The sequence below is a fragment of the Montipora capricornis genome, chromosome 3, assembly GCF_036669925.1.
Source record: "Montipora capricornis isolate CH-2021 chromosome 3, ASM3666992v2, whole genome shotgun sequence".
Taxonomy (NCBI): Eukaryota; Metazoa; Cnidaria; class Anthozoa; order Scleractinia; family Acroporidae; genus Montipora; species Montipora capricornis.
In genome coordinates, this window is record NC_090885.1 from 47,778,189 (window position 1) to 47,800,688 (window position 22,500).

Here is a 22,500-nt window from a genome sequence, read left to right on the forward strand (position 1 = left end):
CCGAAGAATGGTTTGCGGAAAGGAGACGTTATAGTTTTACTTCCTACGGGATTTGGCAATAGTGTTATTTACAATCCCGAACATTCTAGAAAAAATGTATCGTTCCACTTCCACCGACTCGAAAACGTTTGTAGTTGTGGTAAGTCCTTTGGAATATATTCGGAAGCAACAAGTTCCAAAAAGAACAGAATAGAACTGCCACATTCGGGGAATCAGCCGAGCTTGACAATTCGACATCGTTTACGGGAGCGCTGAACAATGGTTTAGTGGCACACTCCTCACAAAATGATAGTTGAGTAGCTGCTGCTGGAAAGCTAGACATTTTCCTCATATTAGAGTGATAGTAGCATCTCTTATTGTCACCTCAAATAATCGATTTTAAATAAAGTTCATTGTACTGTTGATTGAGCCTTTTGATAACATGAAGTATTCGGCTTTTTCTCCGATTTTACCTTGAAATTCTTTGTTCCTTGATGGTTTGAACAGAGACACCGCACCAACTGTCAACTGTGGGATTTGCTTGAAATACCATTGATTGTATGGATAAAGTCTGACTTCGTAGACGTTCCAGGTAGAGCTCTATTTTGTTTCCGTCGCGTCTTTCCTTGAATCGCAACGTGCAGGTAATTTGCAGTAAAATCTGATTGGCTCACATTTATAGCGTCACTCTTGAAAGGTGGGCGGCAGAATGGACGGCAGACGACTCGTTAAGAAATTATATCAGGCGTACCTTTTCCGCTAGCCTGCGAGCAGGCTCTCTGTCTGCGGTATTCTACCCTCAACCCCAGTCCCTCGGAGGGCCTGTTCGCAGGCTACTTTTCCGCCTTGTCTAAAGAAAAGTACGCCTGATCGCAGGTTAGGCCACTCTCTGGTCGAAACATTTTCTTCTAGGCGTTGAATATTGTATTAAAAAACAAATAGAAAGTGTTTCAGCGTTGTCTGTACTCTTATCGACAACGATATTCATCATCCCGCTGAACCACGTGCGATGTGTGAAAATGCTCGAATTATTCAAAAGTTATGTGCACAAATTCTTTGCAGGTGGCCAAAAAAATTTGTCAACGATGTTGACAGCTTTTAAAGCTTTCAACTGTACTTTCTCAAAACTAACACTGTCGTGACAGCATGTTGATTAGGACGATATTCAAGCGTGCCATATCCCTGTGTTTTGCCCTCCTCGCGCCTCTCTCCCAGTTTGTGTCACTATAAATGCACATATTGGAAGAATTGCGACCGATCGAGACGGTGCTGCAAACGACAGGAGAAAGTACTTAATAGAGCGATAATAGAGAGAGCCAAAGGGCTGAATTAGGGAATTTTACAAAATGTTAAAAAAGAAAAAAAATATCTTATAATGATGATGTCAACAACTGAAAAACTAAAATATTTTCTAATTTAATAAAATAAACGATAATAATGAAATATATATATACGCTACCATATACAAATTTAAAACAGGGAAGAGGTTTTCTAAAGTATCGATGTGGTGTAGCTTTTGTTATAGAGAATTTCGTAGCTCGATTTTTACTGGCCCGTGGAAGGTTGATCTCGCTTTGTCTGAGATTGTGAGCGTAATAGTGTGTTAATGGAGGTGACGCTGTAATATCGAAAAATTTATCAGAAAAGTGTGTAAGGTGATCTGCTGTGGGTTTTACACATAAAGCCTCGGCTCCTATATCCTATCTTTGTGCCTGGCATAATAATTGAAATTCCTTTTCTAGAGACGGATAAGCTAATATTTATCATCTCGTGAGATGGTATGGTAATAGTGTGATATGGTGTCATCGATTAAAGTACGATTTCACACATGACGTATACTAAGTAAAATAGCGCTTTTGCAGAGACAATCTAGTTCTTTAAAATTAGAATCTTTTGCTGGCTGTCTTGACGACCTCATCGATGTGCGCGCTCCATGTTGTTATTGCTCGTAGTTATTGCCCTGGTAATTTGGCGCTTTCCACTTCTTCCAGTTCCTTGCTATCAATGACTACTGGTTCAAGACACACTGGCTACTTAGCTAGGGAAGTTCCAAGCTCATTGCATTTAACATCGCTGACTTTTACTCTCTTCGCAGTAGACTAATGCTTTACCTCATATAATGAACTGCATACCTCACTAGGCCCTCCTTTGGGAACAAACTCAGAGTAGTATTAATTGAAGTGCCCCTGTGATCAAAAAATCAATTCTTATTTTTCTTTGGATTTCAAAACTATGTTAACTAAGCACTAAGCGACCAAATTTTTAAGCCTTGATTTTAAAAAGGCACCTGCTTATTTTAACTGGAATTTTCCTATTAAATGGTCCGCCTAACTTTAAGATCTTGAGAGAGCTGGATCGAGGAGAAAATGACGCCAAGGGCTCACTAGTTTAAGAATGAAATTCGTCTAAAGCAAACACTCTTTCACAATCTGAAGAAAAAAAGAACGTGATTTTTTTTAATCACAGGGACACTTTAAGGTGGACAATTCAGTAACCTATGGTATCCCGTGGTCAAGCACTGTCCTCTAATGCAGCCATCTTGACATATTCTACAACAAACCTCTCTGCCATCTTTCAATACATGACTTGAGTGAAATCGTCTTCAAGTAGTTCCTCACGTCCATGACGCTTCTTTTCTGGCAAGGGAGTAACATCTACCATTTTCCAGAAAACATGCAAGTTTTGCTGGCGGTAAAAGTCATTTAGAACGGAGCATTTAACGTCCGCAAAACAGCAAGTTACACGTTGATGGGCTTGAGTACGTAAATCTCTCTTATTTCTTTCTTTGAAATTTCAGGGAATTGTGCCGCGTGTGATGTTTCCTTCTCTTCTGTATTAAAGAAACGGGTAAGTGGCTCGGGGCGGTGCTTGGTTTGTAGCTCAGTCTGTAGTGAATTGGACTATTGTGCGGGATCTCTGGGGTTGTCAGCTGCCATTGACGCCATACAGCTCTATAGCATTCTGCCTTCAGACATCTGTTGCTTCGAAGCGAGATTAAGAATGTGTTACAAGGAATGCATGCACTATACTATACTATTACGAACGACCGATAAGAATATAGCCATATCACCATTATAGCTGTCCCAATAAACATGTTTTTTTAAGAGAATGTATGGATATCATTTATTTCTAATTATTGGCATTACCCCCATATACGAGTTTCAATCGAGTGTCGTAAAACCAAAACCAAAGTAATTACTTTGGCCAATCAAAAAAAAACGGAGACAATCCGGTAAACCAATCAAAACTTGAAGTAATTACATGTAGCCGACACAAAGCGCGGGAAAATGTGCACGCGCGAGTCACGATTGGTTTTGGTTTCACTTCTGATTGGTTGAAAAAGTGGCGCGAAAACTTTGAACCAATCACTGAGCGAAGAAATCGTAAACCAAAGCAATTTGCTAATTACTTTCGACACTCAATTGAAAACTATACGATTGCTCTATACGATCATTAATTACGTTCTAGGAGGTACCGGTACTACCGTTTTCAATCAGATCATAATCAGTGCTAGTGCCTTTCAGTCCGGCAAAGCACACCAGTAAACTGATTGGCGGCAATCAGCTACTGAAGCAGCTACGACTGGGTAAAGAAAAGGGGCTCTTAGCGGGTGATGGTGGCAGCTCAGTAAACTGTCTTGCTCTGTTAAGGCAACTCGACCTTTCTAATAGGATCCCTATAATATACATAAACATTTCTAACACAATCTGCATTAATGATCCATGCAGGGCTTTGCATGCTATAGTCAGCTTTTCGTTTACTTGTAATGACAATTAAGCTATGACTTACCTGCTGTGATCGAATGATTATTCCCGTGCAAAAAATATTCCTTACTGACCCAATTCGAGACAAATGATGTTCGAAAGCGCTCTTTCTAATGACACTATAGAAACCAAACAAGACTGTTTCTTGACTCATTCTGCAAAACAATGATACTTGTTTATTAATTAATTCAACTGGGCTTCATTTAATCAGCTCCCCTCCGATGTCGTTTATCGAAACACCGGCGAACGTTAGACCCCCTTTTACGTCGACAAATGCACTTGTTCTGTGGTGTCGCATTTGTAGCCAGAGTGCATGCAGATGATACTTTGCTATCTGTTGCAGCAATACTGTCGTCATTGTGGAGACAGTTTTTGTTCTCGTTGCTGTTGCAAGCGTGTCAAGAGAGCAGTGTTTGGGGCAACAGGTAGGAAGTAATATATCATACTAAGCTTTTTGAGTATTACATTTGGGCGCATTTACCGGACACTAATTGCGACAAGCTACGTAACTTCAACCGTCACATCGCTATTGTGTGACAAGGCCAAACATGATACGGTAAAATCGGCCGTGTTCTCTTTTCGTTTCGTTTTCGTTTTTGGTCTTTTGCAACCAGCTGCGAACTTGATTGGAATTGTTGAAAAGGATAGGCAACGTTCACTGCCGTTTTCTTGGGAGGAATCTCTGAAAACGTGGAAATATTTTGGCTACGAATTACCTAAGCCGTTTCAAATGTAGCTAAGTGTTCTTTTGCGTAACGTTACCACTCACCAGGACCATTGTGACATACCTTGCCTCTAAAGGATCAAAATCGTTTTATTTCAAAGTGCAGAAAGTATACATTCGAGTTCTGCTGTTCGAGTACTTTAGTCTTTTCCCGTGATAGCGCCGTGGGAAACGTTTTGGCATTGAAAATTTTCTAGAAACTGACATTGCACTGCACTCGACGATGCCTTTGGCCGGGTGCGCAAGAAGGAAATCACTCCTCATATCGTGGATCCAGGTGAGAAGATCATCTAAAGGTCTTTTCCCCTGTTTCCCCATTCGGTACCGATTCCAGGCCATGTAGAGAACTAGAAAGCTTGGGTTTGTGGGGTACTGCGTGATACCCTGCTATTTCGGCCACGTAGTCTCTATGATTGATCCTGCAAAACATGGCACACTTCGTGACAGCACGCGCGCGCGCACGACCACGCCCTTTATCTTTAGCATAGCCTGCTTGCGGGCGGTAGATGCTGTTGTCGCCACGAAACACGTATCAGACGCCATATGGGGGGTGGGAAGAGCGGCGAGATTTTCTCTCCGCTATTTGCACTCCCCATTCCCCACCCCGTCGTTTTGTCAGCCTAGACCTATCCCACACTCATACAATATGGCGTCAGATACGTGTTTCGTGGTGACAACAACATCTATCGCTTGCAAGCAGGCTAACTTTAGCGAGATACGAATAACATGGAGGTCAAGACAAGCTGGTGTAATCTTTTGTGAAACACTTCGTTTCCGGTTGGTTTTCAAGCCATTTTTGCTGAAGTGAAAGATTAGGTGGTCAGTCATACCATGCGTCATCGTACACACCCGTATCGTAGCCTCACCCTTAACCACGGGCGGACAACCACGGGCGGGACTTAACCACGGGCGGACAACCCTAAGGATGCGAAAGCGCGTGACGTCACGTTATTTTGAGACAGTTGTAACGGCCGATTCAACTAATCGAGGAAAATGTTCCATAAAAACTTCAAATCGCGATGTTTCATTTCGAAAACTCATGTTATGGACAGCCAGATATCAAAAAGCGCAGATTTTCCTCAAGAGGGACAAAATTACAAATGTGCGCTTTTTGATTGGTAAATTTGATTCATCATCTGGCGATAACAAAAACCTGAGCGAAGCTTGGAAATCGAGCAGGATTTTGAGGTTGCAGAGCCGTGTAAATTTGATGATTTTTGGCACGATGCTAGTAAAATTATCGTCTTTCTACGCGTCTAAGGTTGGGAGGCGAGCGACCTTTCAAAGTGGGAGAAATTCGGCTAAATTCTGGAGGCACTCGGCCGTGAGCGGTCCCGGGAGCGGTCTTGGAAGTTGCACTCCTTGTTTATTTATATTGTATGTGACGACGCGTGGGTTCTGAAGAGGGAATCGAAGCGTCCCAAAAACCCATCAAATCACTCAGGACAACGCAGAAAGTTAGGTGAGTGAACTTTATTTATCTGGCTGTCCATAAAATGAGTTTTCGAAAAGAAACATCGCGATTTGAAGTTTTTATCGAATATTTTCCTCGATTAGTTGAATCGGCCGTTACAACTGTCTCGAAATAACGTGACGTCACGCGCTCTCGCATCCTTATCCTTAACTAATGTCTTGTGTCTAAATGTTATCGTTTTCCTGCTTTTGATGTCAACAGCGCCTGCAGCTTATGAAGAAACAGTACTAGTCTGTATGAGTTGTTATGGCTACCTTGTAAACAAAGCTGACGATATGAAGACAGATATCTGGTGACCTGACAACATTGAACTACTTGACAGCTGTTGATGATGCTAATCTTATCTCAAGTGCTGGCTAAACGTCAAGAGACAATAGATCACGTCTTAAGACGATTTGTTAAGGTCTGATATTTATCAGTACTTAACTGGGAACTCGAGGACATCATTGCCACGTTATCATTTTATGAAATACCAAGCTTGCTGCAGCTTTGGTCAAAGCCAACAGTTTTGCTCTGTATATTTCCCTTTATTCTCTTTCGAAGCAACGTGCCACAGTTCTACCGTGGTTTTTGATGCAGGACGTTCTTTCGTTCTGGCTACTCATACATGTTATGAAACTTGATAACACAGTCCAGTATTTTGTTTTCGTTACAGTCTCAGATGATGGGTTATATCTCATGATGTTCATGTCGTATTCCGAACCTCCACTGCAACTGAGGGGTTTTTGCTTTATTTTTTACTGGCTATTAATCTATTTTGGTAAAGCGTCTATCGACGTTGGGTTATCGGAAAGCTTGAGAGTTTTTTTACGAAAAGAAGGTAGCAAAGGAAAAGAACTGGATGTTATTGCAGGGTTTTGGTTGCAGCCAAGTGAGTCGCGTGTCGAGTCGTGAGTCAAGTCACACGGAGGCAATTGAAATCTCAACTTATCGTTTCAGGTCTTTCAGAGCAAGAGTTTATATATATGAAATGTAATAGTATGTTTAAGAGCTCAAGAAGGCGGTTTTCTTACTGTAGCTGCACTTAAATAATATTACTGCATGAGGCATAAAAGATACCAACAGAACGCCGATAAGGTTTCATGTTTTTCAAAAACATATTTTACGGTATTTTCGTCTCACATTCACTCCTTTTGTACGCCATCAAATATTTGTTCATTTCGCCATTACGACAAGTCTCTCTAGAGCTTGCAATATAGCATTTGGTTTCGTTATTATGCGACGACACCTCACCCAAGCGTCTCCGAGCTACTTTGTTTGATAATTTGTGGTTCAATTTGTTTTGGCCACTCCTCTACTGAGTTCGCAAGATGAGGCGAGAGTGCTGTTCAGCTGTGAGCGCTTTGCAAGCTACTTGTGTTAGCTATTGAGAGAAAGACAATTGGAAAAACTTTGTTTCAGAAAGCCCTCGAGCTTACCAATCACATGACACAGAAACTCCGTTTCCTCTCACGTGAATGGCACGCGAGTCTGTTCGGAGGCATAACAAACTCCCGGTACATACCACTTCCTTCAAATCGAGCGAATTCGCTCGAACGAGGAGACATTAAATTGCTCGTACCGTCACAACGTCAGGTTAGAGATCTCTCACCGACCTTTGTCAACCAAACCTTGTTGTTTACTGCCCCCCGGTGCAGCACCACATATTCTTTAGAAACCAACCCCTTCATTCGTGGTGCTTTTTCTTCTTTTGGAAGCTGTACAGCCGTTTAATATTTGTTTAATATTTGTAACTCTGAAGCCCAGGAGTCGCCATTATTTTAACCATTTAGTGTTTCTTTGCAGACGTACTGCAATACTCCCACATCAATATTTTCATTATTCGTGGTCAATTAACTTTGATGTCATCAGGCTGGTAAGCTTCACATGGACGATATTCTTGTTCTGAGAAACTCTCCGGTTTACTTTGTTTTAATACGGAAGCTGTAGCCTGCATCAATAAGTTATATTTATTTTACACCTCGAAAGAGTTTACATCGCTTTACTTGGAGACAGCAAGCTTTGTGTTTGTATGTAAGGCTTTCGATTTGAAAAATGAGGTCTTATTGATTAGGGCGTTTTTATACTCTTCAGGTGTGGCCAAGCAAATATCTTTGACGGCTTTTTATATTTGACCTCTTGTTCACTCAGTCACGAGCGTGAAATTAAACAACTGCAAACATAAAGGGGGTCGACAGTCAAGGGGGTCGGATACGGATATTCGAAGTGTCAGGACGAATCGCGGGCTCACCATTAATTTATTTACAAAAGATGGCCACCCGAGAAGTCGGAAATAAATTACGAAAGAAGAGCCAGTATCGAAAGGTCCGCAAGCGGTGCCAACGCGATGAGTCTGAGCGGAGTTCGTCGGTGAAAAAGAGAAAGAGAATGGAGCCAGATTATGTGGAGAAATGGGATGCTGCCGCTCTAAAGGTAACATTTTAACGACACAGGGATGTGCTAAAAGGTATCAACGATCTTTCGCGGGCTTTTAAGGACACCAAAATCAAGGTTCTCTTGACAAGAACCGTATAGAGTTATTTAGTCATGAATGCCTCTTTGGCATAAGGCTTGAAGTTGTTTTATTGCGATAGTGAAAACATCGATCAGAGAAATGACCTCAAGGTCCAAAGAAATCAGTGTGTCCTAAATCGTTAAGCTCCAATAAACATGATGAGAACACAATCACACTTCGATGATTCGCGTGACACGTCTGAGATCACAACGATGCTTCAACTACAATAGAAGTCTTCAGAAAAACGCGTGTATTAGTTACTTTCAGCTGAATGAGCTGTAGCTATTTGTAGCCCAGGCGAATGAATGTATATTTCTTTTATTTTAGAATTAGAGTTTGAGTTTTTGATTCATAAGGAAAAAAAATCAAATTACAGTCTTACTTGAAATCAAACTCGCCGCACGCTGTTTGTAAGCTTGATAAACACGGCAAACTATTGAAGGCGTCAAAAGACATAATTTGCCACGTTCCCATACGGAACGTTTCAGGCGCTCTTTCGTTTATGCCATGGGTTGCGCATAAATCATTTCCTGAAGTTTTAAAGTAGTCGACTTTAATTTATTGTGAGATATTTGTATATATTTTAGCATTACTATATGAGGTATTTATATGCATATATTGTAATTAGCTTTATATTTTAACTTATGTTATTTGTAAAATACGCAATTCAGTTTTACGACTGCAAAGTATTTACACAATAAACGATCTACCTATCTGACCGTTTGTGATGCCAGCATGTAACCCTGAAGGGACGCTTGATCATTATCCCCGAAAACTGAAAGCGAACTGTTTTTGTTTTTATTCAACTGGAAATTCGAGCTTGATTTCGGCCCTGAGGCGGGTTTGTGCGTTATTAACAAATATAATAATTGTTTCCTTGATATTGTCATTCGTGTTCTAGCCTACAATTTGAATTAATCTTCTGTCCTCAGGGAATGAATAGTTTGGACATCTTGTCTATTGTAAGATGCAACAGTTGACCTTTAATATTGTATTGAAACAGAAGCAAGGTTTGCCTTCCATTTGATATCTGTTGACATATTTTCCGGACTCGGCGTCTTGGACAACAATGTAGTGGCATTTCGTTTTCCAGAACGATTGAATTTAATACCATATTTGTGGTATTGACATCCAAATGGTGTCGCGGTTTTAACAAGAAAAATCACTATGTGTTGAGTTCATTTTTGTCACACTTCAAAGCATAGCCTTTGATCTGTTCGGCACGCGACAAGTAAACTTTCGATTTGCTTTTGACCTTTCGACACGTTTGACAAGTGATTGTGTGACAAGCGCCAAGATTTCACCGGTTATTGTTTTCAGTGACGCAGGATTGACTAGCTTTCATTTACAGTAGTCACTTCCTGCCTCACCCAATTTTGTGCCAAAGTAAACATCCATTCCAAACCTGATCGAAGTTTCTCAGACGGGGTTATTTATTCATTTTGACACCAGTGGATTATGGACAACTTCTTGGCACACTGTAAAGGAGTGAAACGGCCCGTTGAGGAGGTACACAACACTGTTCCGTAATTATGCTTGACTGAAGCTGTCTTCCATATGATTGTTTCCTGATCAAAAGGCATTGTGTCTGTCCTCTCTTGTTGAGGTTTATCTTCTGTTTGGTCTAGTTCAAAAGTTTCTTTACGCATTTTAACCAATGTCAATTCAGATGTGCCCCCTGTCCTTGTGATTTATTAATTGTATTTTTAACTGACTTTTCCCAGGAAGCACTTGCTGTTTACATTTTTGCATTGTTTTTCATTTTTGCTGATTAAAATAATTATGGGAAAATATGGATGAGAAAAAATTGAAAAGGAGATGAAAAGTACAGTCGACTGAGAAGCTGATATACATATATATATATATATTAAATTATAAATACATTTAAGGCATGCATAAGAAACTCAAGTGCAGCATACTGTAAATATGGAAGTCCTATAATTTATATCTTTGTCCCTCTTATTGTAAATATTAGTAAGGAGCTTGCTTTTAGTGAGGTGAATTTCTAAGATGAACATTAAAAATGTAAGGATTAATGGCATACATAATTTACAATCTTGAAGTGGGCTTAACACAGCAAAGCAAATAACACAACGTTGTGCAATACAACGCAAGGTCTTTTTATGACTCTCTGTTTGAACACATTCATTCATAATTTTCATTTAGCTTTTATATTTGTAATTGCCCACTTACAAGATATTAAAATTCAGTCCTAAACAAAAGCCATCATCTCACTCTTTGAGGAATAAATATAAGGATTTGAATGACTTTATTCCCCAGAGCCTCAAGGTGATGCCTTTTGTTTAGGACTTGATTTTAATATATTGAAATTGGGCTAATAATAATTGCCCCATACTGCACATACATGTAGGAGACATGACTGAATGGCTTTAAGAGCATACAATGGGGTGATCTGTTTCACGGTAATTTATATCAACCCTAACTGCTGGTACCGTTTCTGTTCAATACATATTTTAACAAATAATCGTGTGATAAACAATATTAAATCTTGGTCAAAACTACATGTAGGTTTCTTGTTGAATAATGATATGTTATTAAGGGGGGGTCCTTCTGACAATGTATACTTCCATCAGCCATTTCTCAGGTTCTGGAATAGCAATAGACAACCCGCATTTGTGGTTTATTGGTGAACACTCTTAGTTAATAGACGTTGACCATATTAATTTTGGTACAGTTACATGACCAGTGACAACAGAAAACACGGCAAAACTACCACAGGATACATTTTGAACAAATAAAATTCACATGATCAGATGCAGAGCTTCATTATTGTAAATGCTACTTATGGCTTTGTTGAAATTTTGAATTTTATCGAATATGTGAATTTTAGGGGTTGATGTGTTCAAAAACCACAATTAATTTTTACTCAGATGAGGCTTGGCACTAGGTATGCATGGGCATTCTTGCATATCAGCTCAAATTCAGTGATTCCACCATTCAGATTTTTGCTCTTCATGACCTGTAACTTGCAGTTTCGTTGACATTTCTTGCATTCTTGCGTCTCGAAAACCTCTCCTAAAAAGTCAGTACTAGTAAACTCAAACTTGGAGTCGACAACTTGCATAATTTGTGTTAATAGTTGCCTGATTAATCCATTAAATGACCCCTGGGGGCTCCCCATTGACAAGTAAAATACCAAGTATGGCCGGTTCAGGGGTGAAATGGTTAAAGTTGTGTCCATGTCTTCTCAAAGTGTTTTGCAGCTGAACACTCGTGACTTTGTGCGACAACGCATCAGGTTGATTTTCATCCTGTCCAGCCAGAGCCGGTAAGGCGGCTTACTGCTAATTTATGATTTCAGAGAAAGCAGTACTGGTATTTTTTTCCGCGTTAGCTGTACGTGTATTTCTCAAACTTACTATTTTATTAAACAGCCATTGTACCCACTGACTGACACTTTGCATGTTCGTCTGGCCATTGCCTCTACAATGCAAACAAAGTTGATAGCGCCTTCAAACTACACCTCAGCATAATGTTTAAATCTCAGAAAGACATAATATCCCTTACAAGAACATAAACAAAGGATCATAGATAAATTTTCGTCTCTTAATCAGCTTTTCAGAGAGTTACAATATTTCATGTTTCCTGCCACTTTGGCATTCGGTTGGCTCAGGTGCCACTTGTCCTGTGAGAAGACCACTGACAATTCCCTGGCAGAATTTCATTCCTACAATAGCAACAAGCTTGCATTAGTTAAGAAGGAACCCCCTCAAATTAGGAAATATGTTAGACCATTTTACAATTCTGACTGCTCAGTCACCAGGCCTTTGAGAAAAAGCAAGGCTGGAGTTGACCTTGTTACTGGGTTGCCAGTATGGCAATCCCAGTCGGAAAAAGGGTGGCATTTGTTGGGTGTTTTTCTTTTTTTTTTAATTTTTTTTCTGTGTCGGTAAAAGTCTTGCCTGTCACTCCCCTGCTAAGTGGTGTCTTTGTTCTGCGCGTATTTTCTTAGGATCGAGAGGGTAGTGGGAAATGTGTAAATTTCTCTGATGGACACAGTAGAATGATTAACTTGGCCGGCAATGGCGTTGAAAGTCATGTAACGCGAATGGCGTTTGAGTGGATCTTTGAACAAAATATACTCTTATGAAGCTCAATAATGCCAAGTCAATTGGATACTGAACAAGACAAGTGGTGGAATCTTTAAAGATTTAAATTACGTTTGCCTGTAAGTGAATTTGTTAATTTCCAGCCTGCCTTACGGTCAGTAACCTTGGATGCATCGATCTTGAGGCAAAAGTAGTCAGATTTCGCTTTACGTATCATAGAATTTACTTATTCCTGGCAGATTGATAAAGTATCCAGTGGTTGTGCGAGCCGTATTTAATAGCATGTTTTCTTATGGTAATCTCGTTCTTTCATCATTTTCTTTATATCAAAAGTGAGCCATGGTACTGATGATTGTCTCACACGCGTATGTCTTATAGGGGCATGGTGATCTAAAATTGCATTAAAATCAGACTTCCATGCTTGCCAAGCTAAGTTAGGGTCACCAAAACATTCAACATTTTGCCACGAAACTCCATTAAGGTCATTAATAAAATCCACTTCGACAAAATGTTTGAAATTTCAAACCTCTTTAATAGTGGGTCTAGTTTTGGGTTCAGCAAACTTGCGGTCCGCATAAATTAGACCGTGATCTGAAATCCCTAGATGAATAACACCAGAGGTTGCCTTGCAATAATCATGACAACTATTAGAGAAAATTTGGATGTTAAAGAATGTAATAGCGCCACATACATACATCGCAGAGGGAAAAGCACTCAATATGCCAAACAGTAGTTTTTATTCAAAAGTAGTGAACTGACTGCTGGATCACGCGGACCTTGTGTATTTAGAAAAACCAATAGCCTGTTCAAGTGGAAAATGTTTTGCTACAAGTATGAAACTACATGTACTAAAAGATTGTCACATGGCAAAACATTTTTCCATTTCAACACCTCTTTTTGGTTGGTTCTATCGAAGCCATTTTAAGACATAAATAAGTACCCTGCATGAGAAGAAAAATGCTCTTTACTATTTTCAAATATCTCTTTTTGTTCCAGAGATATTCAAGTTTTTAAAATAATGCAAATTAGCCAAGTGATGATGCCATACACTCAACCAAATTTTGATCAAATATGATGAAAAAGGATATCTCAGCCAATTTCCATCAGAAATGTTTGACTCTTTGCAGTAAGATTCTACTAAATGTGGTCCACAATTTTATACTTATTGTTTATCAGGAATTGGATGATTCTGCGATTCAGGAGAAGATAGATCATGAGGTGCATATAAGAGATGGGATTATGAAGTTATTGGCAGCCTGCCATGAAGAGGTACAAGCTCTTGAGACCTCCAAGAATCTTCTGACAATCAATGCACGCATTCTGGCATTGATGGGTTTGCTACAAAGACACAGAGCAAAGTCAGTGATGAGGCGGAAAGGATCAAGGTATTGATTAAAAAGAGTTTTTATTGTCAACTCTCTAATGAGCTGGCAGTCTATTACCACACAGACATACATTGTACCCTCTGACTGGGATTATTTTAGACCACCTTCCTGCTAGAAACAAGACAAAACAAAACAACATTTTGCAAGTTAGGGGTGCAGGGATGGCGCAGTGGTGAGAGCACTCGCATCCCACCAATGTGGCCTGGGTTCGATTCCCAGACTCTGCGTCCTATGTGGGTTGAGTGTGTTGGTTCTCTACTCTGCATCAAGAGGTTTTCTCCAGGTGCTCTGGTTTGGCCTCTCCTTAAGAACCAACATTTGATTTGATTTGCATGATTTGCGTTAATTGTTAATTTCAGTTTACAGTGTCTCCAATTAGTGCCCCAGCGCTAGAACGACTAGACACTTAAATAAAGTTCCTTTGTTACTTTAAAAAGTGCACTTTTTTGTTTGGCTATTGATAGTGTATTCCTATATAACCAATGAAAAATTGTATTTCAGAGTATCCGTACATGTAATTCCCAAGATGTTAGTAACACTTAGTATGTACATAATGTAATTCAGGGTTGTCATGAAAAGCTGGTAGGTGGCAGGACCAGACCATTTTGCGCCGGCTACTTTGTGCACCAGAAATTTTGTAATATTGAGATTTGCCATTTAAAGAAATTTAAATTTTTTGAACTCTGAGGCTTATTTTAGTGATCATTTTCTTGTGGTTTTTTGATTTGATGGAAGAAGGAAACAACTAGCAACCTGTATACTAAAAAAGTAGTGTGCAAAAACTTTCAGTAGTGTTGACAGCTAACTTGCAAAATATGAATGCATGACCGTCACGAAGCCCGAAACCATCGCAATTCACACGTGCGTTGATACTTCGAAGATGGATGGTCGACGAAAAAAGCGATCTCTTGATGATTACCGTACTTCTCAAGTCAATTGAAGAAGACAAAATCTAGCAAAAAAGTGAGCAACCAAGGTGAGGGGCAGTTTCGGTTCTCAGAAAGTGTGTAGTACCACAGATTCATTTATTTATGTACAATGGCAAATTATCACCGTTCCACTGCACACTTTCAGAGGATTGGAGAAGGAACTATAATTATTTTACCTTGCAGAAACTGTTGTGTCCATTTTATTCTTAAGATTTCAAAAGCAGGAAGATTCTCCTTTGCTGTAAACAATTTTGCACCACTAGATAATTAACTTCTCTTAGAAAGATGTTCTCTCTAGTTCGGGACGAGGTAAATTTCCTTTTTAATTGCTTTTTTCTTTAATCACAGAATAGAACAGGTGTAATTTACATTATTGAACAGAGACATGCCAACAATTTCGAAGACAAATCTCTTTCTTTTGTTTACGATTTCAACAGAGATGCGAACAAAGACTTTAGTTCTGTGACTGAAAATTTCGTTACACAAGGCCGTCAAAGTTTTGCTGCCAAAATTGTTTTGGGGGATTTCATGGTGTTAGAAATTGTACACAAATACTGTTGAAATAAAATACCTGCCATTAAGTTTTCTTATTAAACTTTATGGACTTTTTGCTGTACTTGTTATTTAAGTCCCTGTGGCCAGTCTTAATTACGTAAAGATAAAGGCAAAAGGTTCTTTAATTTCGGAAAGGCGGGTGATTTCCAGGCCCCAGCTGTTCAAACAGTGAATAGCAGTATCTGCCGGATGATTCACTTTTTATTAAATTTGCAACCTTGGTTAATGCATTTCTTATGCTCTGATTGTTTCACTCAATCTCGGTTATCAACGCATACAAAAATTATATCTTAGTTTGACCTTGCATGTATATATATGGCAAACGATTCCCAAATTCCCACTATGGCAAAAATAACCCGCCCACTCCCAGAGCCATTCAGATCGCAGGATTTGCAGAATTCCACTCGCTTGCGCATTGAGAACAAATAATTTCAAGTATTTTCTGTTTCAATGTTAACCCTTTCACGTCCAAACCGGCCAGACTACATGTAGTTTACTAATGCCAGACGATTTTACTCATCAATTGGGGACCCCTGGGAGTCAATGGGTTAACCCTTTTATGTCCAAACTGGCCTAAACTGGCCAGACTTAGTATTTTACTCTGTCTAACGCCAGAGGATTCAATGGGGAACCCCTGGGAGTCAATGGGTTAATAGTGAGTTAATGTTTGGTGAACAATGGATGAAGAATCACTAAATTCAGGGTGTGGCTTATCTTTGCGTGTTTACGGTTGATGTGATTTTATTTAGTAATTGTCATTTGTCTTATAATCTCAGTTCATCAGCATTTCCAGTGGATTCAGATGATGATGATGATGCTCCATGCAAGGCGCAACTTTCGCTCTCAGGTAATTCATTTGGAATCAGTTTATGACGTTGGAAAACAATATTATTAACTATTATAAGCTGCTCTGAAGAGAAATTTGCAGGGGATTCAATCAAATCTGAAGTTGGAGGCTGGTTTGAGTAGATTAACCGACTCTTGTCATCGTGAAAATGAATTTTAATCTTAGGTTTCAAAGAATCTTTCTTTCTTCAGTTTAGAGGGGAAAGTATCCAAAGTCCATTGGTGCTTTTTTTTCGGATGTTGGTACTCATTTGAAACCACTGAATTTAGCAGACATTAGGGAATAGGCTGAGGTGCATCACTCTCTCCCATAAACTGTGGGCAAAAAATATAAAAGTGCAAACAATTATTACTGTACACTGTATTGTTGCCCCCGAAAGCCATATACTTTAATTTTGACAATTTTCCATGTGTCTGTAACAGTATAACTCCAACAATAACTTGTAATACATGTAATAATTAACAACTTATGATAATTAAACCTTTTAATTGAAGAACTGTAGAATCTGTCAAAATGTTTTATTATTGTCAATGGTAATCACATGTCAATTTAAGGTGTGTTTGATACATGTATGTACATGTAGATGACCAAGTGTAATGAAGACTGGAGCACAGGAAATGCATCTAAGCACATACCTCACTAATGCATTCACACCTATATGTAAAGTGCCCCCAATTGACAAGTAAAATCATCTGGCATTAGTCTCACTCTCAGGTGAGGAGGGTTAAGTCCAAGTAAGAATGATTGGGTCTGGAGTAGTCACAGTGCAGAAATAGTAATTTCTAGAGCTACCAAAGTTGACTATTAATATCCCTGTTCTGGTGCCAGACATGTCACTCTGTATGTATTTTAAGAAGTCCAGCATTCAGGAGATGTCATGCAGTACCCATACACTCTCTGTTCTTTTTTTCTCTGTCTGATTAGTACCACTCAGTGTTGTCACTAATTGCGATGATGCATGAAAACTTGTTTTTTACTTTAGATATCCGTGTCCCGTTAATGTGGACCCAAGATGATCACAATAAAACCAAAACAGGTAAAATGCAGGGCCAAAGAATTTAATTGTTGATGGGCTATTGTCCTCTTTAAAAAATGTATTCAAGTAATAACAAGTGTCAACTGTGTGTAGCACTGGGGCACTATGTAATTGGAGACATCAAATCAAATCCAATCAAATCCAATCAAATCCATTCAGATCAAGGGGGCGGGGGAGGGGGGGGGGGGAGGGGGGGGGGTGAAGGGGGTACTGCCATATGGGCTATATAGGTATGTGCCACTGTGAAGGGTATGGTTTTCAAGCAGTTTACTCTAGCATAGGGTATATAAATCAGAGTGTTTGGGTCTAGAATAGGGTTCTTTCATTTTTCACGAAACTGACCAGTTGATTGAAGATTTTATCTTAAGACTAAGGAAACCAGGAATTGCTACTCAAAAATATATCATTACAACAATGAAATCGGCAAGTTTAAATTTTCACGACTCAAAAACACTACTGGATATTACTAACTGTCAAAAATCGGGATTCAGAGGGAAATCGGTGGTATTTGTACTGGTTAAAATTAAACAATTTATTGTCCCAAAGCACACTGAAGTGTATGCATAGACCTGACAGTCTATCACCTCGCATTCTGAAGGAATGTGCGAGTGTTTTGTCATCACCTCTGTGTTTTTTCTTTAACAAATCATTTTCAACAGGCAAACTGCCACATCTCTGGAAACTCGCTAATATCACACCTTTGTTCAAAAAAGGCAGTAAGACTGACAGGAATAATTATCGCCAGATCTCATTAACATCAGTAGTGTGCAAGATTGCGGAGAAAATCGTTAAGTCTCGAGTGATGGATTTTTGGCAAAACATAAATATTTTTAACCCGAACCAGTTCGCTTACATGGAGGGTCGATCAACGCTTTCGGAGATTCTTTCTTGTTACGATGATTGGGCGAAATCACGTAACAATAGAAAGCCAACCGACATTGCCTTTTTGGATTTTTCCAAGGCGTTCGACAGTGTACCGCATGAGCGTCTTCTTTTCAAGCTCAAGCGTCATGGTATCGACGGCAGCGCTCTCCAGTGGTTTCGAAATTTTTTAATTGGCCGGATGCAACGCGTCGTCATACGCGGTACTTGCTCGTCCTGGTCTCCAGTTTTATCAGGTGTACCCCAAGGAACAATCCTAGGACCTGTTTTATTCATCTTATATGTAAATGACATTTCATCGGGAATTTTATCAACGGTTAAACTGTATGCGGATGATACCAAGGTTTATAGAGAGATCTCTGACATAGCTAGAGACACAGTCATTCTTCAGTCCGACTTATTCCACCTTAAGAGTTGGTCTGAGACCTGGCAGTTAAACTTCAACGCGAACAAATGTGAAATTATGCGAGTGACACATAATCGTGATAAATCTGTTCCAAATTACTCCCTCGTACCGCGTGGAGAACGTCTCAGCTCAGTGAGTACTGTAAAAGACCTCGGCATCACAATCTCCCATGATCTCTCGTGGACTTTACACGTTGTCGAGGTGGTCAATAAGGCCAATAAAGTTCTCGGTCTAATCAAGCGAACAATCGGTTCTGTAAACAAAGAAATCTTTTCCACAATGTATAAGGCTCTTGTGAGACCAATCCTCGAGTACGCTTCCCCTGCATGGTGCCCTTACTTGGTTAAGAATATTGTTCTCTTAGAAAAAGTTCAGAGAAGAGCTTCTCGATTGGCCTTGGGCCAGCGAAGGGGAGAGATGTCATATGAAGATCGCTGTAAACTGTTGCGTTGGTCGCAGTTGACTGACAGAAGACTATATTTTTCTTTGATTGAATGCTATAAACTTGTATTTGGATTGAATAGTCTTTGTTTTCGTGACTTTTTTGAGTTCGCTTCAAAACGTACCAGGTCCAATCATAACTACAAACTACAAGTTAAATCGGCGAACTGTAATTGTTATAAATATTCATTCTTCGTTAAAATTATTCGCGAATGGAATGACCTGCCTGCCAATGTTGTTGAGGTAGGAAATTTGAGACGTTTTAAAATAGCTCTTAAATCATACATGTGTATTTCTTAGGTTCCACTTATAAACATATATTTTTGATTTTTATTTTGGAAGTTTATTTACATAGGGTTAACCTCTTAAACTTCCTTTTTAGGGTATTACTTGTATTTATTTGTTTATGATACCTTAAATAAAGTATATGTATGTAAGTGAACATTTATTTTCAAATTCAAATCAGCCATCAGTTTCCCTTTAAGTTGACAATTAATTGATTTGCAAATTTCTGTCATCTTAAACATCTTTTCAGTTTGAAATACATGTAGCTTATGTAGTAAAACTTAAAAAGGAGGATTGCTGTTATTTATAATTGAATGCTGTTATATTTTCAGAGCAACATCTTTACTATGTGTTTTGCTTATTAAAACTGGATGGGCAAGTATTAGACACTGCTCTTGTCGAGACTGATGAGTCAGAGACTGACATTTCTTTTGACAGTGTTATTGTCTTGTAAGTACAATTTGTGTAAACCAGGCAAGTTACTACATGTACTCTACATGTATCTCTCTCAGACAGCAGCAATCTTAATAATCATTTGATTTTTGGGGCCAGACGATCATCAAAACATTCAGTCATGGCAAGGTGGTTTTAACATGCACTACACATGGAATTTGACATGAAAGGCAAAAAGTTGTTGTCTAATCGATCGGATAGAACTTGCGTCGTTAGAATTAATTTTCACTTATGCCTGTGTTCAGAAGGTCCGGATTCAAACTTACCTGAAAAAGCTCAAGTAAGCAGTCAAATATTAAAGGAAGAATGCGTAATAGTTTTTTGAGAAAGGAAGAGTTTGTCATTCAAGAAAGCAATTGAAATGATTATCCACGGGGAACAAACATATTTGGCAAGGGAGGCAGAGAAGAGAGACCCTGGAAATGAGGTTGAGAAATACATGTATGTACACCCGAAGCTCGCCACGTTGTTGCAAAAAATAATGTAAGCTTTACTTTTTTGTGCCCTCCTCTATGTTTCCAGCCACTCATCCCACTAAGGCGAGTTCTTACTGAAAATACAGTATCCATGTGTTGTGTGCATCACAGGATCTTTGGGATACCTCAGGCATTGCTGTTTCCCAATTCTCCCTCTAGTGTGCTTCCACCTTGTTCCTTGTCAAAAGAGTTTTTGATAGTCTTTGAAAGTCTTTTTCTGTTTTGCAGTGACAATGTGAGTCATGACTTCAAGTTGGATATGGAGATTTACTACTCTGTTTCAGCTGAAAGTGCAGCAAGTAGGTTTTCAGGTTTAAAGAGACCTCTTAGAAGAAACGCGTCAGGTCCTGAAGTACCTAAGTTCATACTAGCCGGACACACCCAGCTTACAGTTGACCATCTCAATGAGAGTGTCAAGTCACATGATCTCAAAACTGGTAAGGTTTTTAGGCTTTTGACCTGCAAATATCCCATCTGCTCCAGAGCTACAAACTGTAATAAGTGGCTTAAGACCAAGTACAATAAAGTATGCAATGAACAATAACAGGGATCCATACTCATTTTGATATCGAAGTCATCGGCCGGGCAAGTACGTCTTATGATATACTTGCCCGGACAAATTTTGGGTTGCCCAGGCAAAAATGCGGAAATATAGACTGGATGACCAGTCGACAAAAATTACTTGTAACTTGAGCATTCGCGATTTATTTTACACTCTCAAAATTACGAATTTTGACTCAGGAGTATTTTGTTCTTTGCACTGTGGGAACCCGATTTACTGTGGTCCATACTACATGAATGTAGCTTACAAAGTTACGATTCAACGACCCAAAGTTTGGACACTCCTGTCTAGTGACTTCTTTTTATATGCTACCAAGATTTTGTGTTTTTCCTGTTCGTAAGCAGCAGGTTGTGCTCCACTTGTTTTCGTTTCTGCTGGAGGTGGCGAAACACCTTGTAACTAATACCACATTATGAGCTCAGCTAAAGGACTTGTAACAACCATTCCATCAGTGAGAAACTCGGTGAGATACATGAAAATTGAGCCTGCAATCGTTTCATGAATAGTACCACATGGTCAAAGATTATGCTCAAATTTGTGATTTCATTGCTGAGGAAAGCTTCATGTTTATTCCTTATTTTCTGGAAGTTTCCAGGAAAAGCGATCAGAAAGAAAGTACATTCTATGTTATGACATTCGATGGCATTCATGAAAAGGCATTATTAAAACTTCACTCGTTTAATGGACGACCTTTGGAGTATTATACTCGTCCGGACGGGTTATTTGTCGTCTGAGACAACCGGACGACTGCGAATGTGGATCCCTGCAATAACAATTATTATTTGATGTTTTCCTTGAGTGGTACTGCCTTGGTTGAACTGATATGGGAGTTCATCTTCATAATGTTTAGCTCTTACTTACTTGCAGGCTTAGTTGGTGCCAGTCCCCTAGCAACCACCACAGAGGGCTCTAACATGCCTCAGTTAGCTCTGTGGGGTCAGATTTGTTGTCGTCTGGCTGCAAGACCAGAATGTGTAGAGGCTGCTCAAATGAGTGGCTTTCTTGAAATACAGGTACCCCTTAGAAGATCTTAAATCCTTTATCGAATCCAGATCCAGAATTAAACCCCCCTCCCCCGCCCCCCCCCCCCCCACTTTTTTCCTATGGTGTTGTTTTCCCCAAAACCTCTCCCCTTCCCCTCACACTTCCATGATCCATACCAAAACCTAGTTCCCCCACTTTCAAATGTACATGTACTCTGCGGGCCCCTGTTGATAAAAGAAGATTTTGCACTTTATATTGATTATTAATGTTAAACAAGTAATCGCGTGTTTCCTCGTAAAATTATGGATTGATATCACTTGCATTTTGGTACATGTAGGTTGTAGAAATTGCCCTCGTTGTTGCTCGACTTGGGCAATAATTATCTACTACCTCTGAAAATGCACGTGCTTTTAATCCTTAGTTTTACTCGGCCCCATGTGATTACTTGTACAAAAAGGGCAAAATTGTCGAGGGAAGACTGTTCAATGCGGCAACAAATGACAATCAACCTAGCTGACCAATCAGTTCAATGAACACTTCAATCTTACAAACAAGCAAACACACTTTCATTTGGTTATAGTTCGCTTTAAATGTATTTTATACATATATGTGAACAAAAAGCAGTTTAATCAGAGAATCTGGGAGAAACTGGCTTCCTCTGGCTTAGCCACTGTTAACCAATCAGGATTACAGTAATGACGCCCTCTGGATTACCAAAAGTGCCCTCATGTTAAGGACAAAATGCCCTCCTTTT

General features: G+C 39.5%; 2 protein-coding genes across 7 annotated transcripts in view; both read left to right on the forward strand.

The window, feature by feature from the left end:
* Positions 1-7,173, forward strand: part of LOC138043307 (protrudin-like) — a 29,542-nt gene extending 22,369 nt beyond the window's left edge. The window contains exons 12-14 of one of the 2 annotated variants that reach the window (XM_068889531.1): positions 2,777-2,826; positions 4,087-4,168; positions 6,143-7,173. In XM_068889531.1, the coding sequence (XP_068745632.1) occupies positions 2,777-2,826; positions 4,087-4,168; positions 6,143-6,237 (227 nt within the window). In that variant the 3' untranslated portion in view covers positions 6,238-7,173. The remainder of the gene's footprint in view (positions 1-2,776; positions 2,827-4,086; positions 4,169-6,142) is intronic. The other variant, XM_068889530.1, reaches the window with a different exon arrangement.
* A 54-nt stretch (positions 7,174-7,227) lies between these two features.
* LOC138043306 (rhotekin-like) overlaps positions 7,228-22,500 on the forward strand; it is a 36,444-nt gene continuing 21,171 nt past the window's right edge. The window contains exons 1-7 of one of the 5 annotated variants that reach the window (XM_068889525.1): positions 7,228-7,516; positions 13,682-13,890; positions 16,151-16,221; positions 17,204-17,257; positions 19,604-19,721; positions 20,429-20,637; positions 21,630-21,775. In XM_068889525.1, coding sequence (XP_068745626.1) covers positions 7,367-7,516; positions 13,682-13,890; positions 16,151-16,221; positions 17,204-17,257; positions 19,604-19,721; positions 20,429-20,637; positions 21,630-21,775 — 957 coding nt within the window. In that variant the 5' untranslated portion in view covers positions 7,228-7,366. Of the gene's footprint in view, positions 7,517-8,067; positions 8,388-9,768; positions 9,945-13,681; positions 13,891-16,150; positions 16,222-17,203; positions 17,258-19,603; positions 19,722-20,428; positions 20,638-21,629; positions 21,776-22,500 lie in introns of those variants that run through there. The other 4 variants (XM_068889528.1, XM_068889524.1, XM_068889529.1 and 1 more) reach the window with 4 other exon arrangements.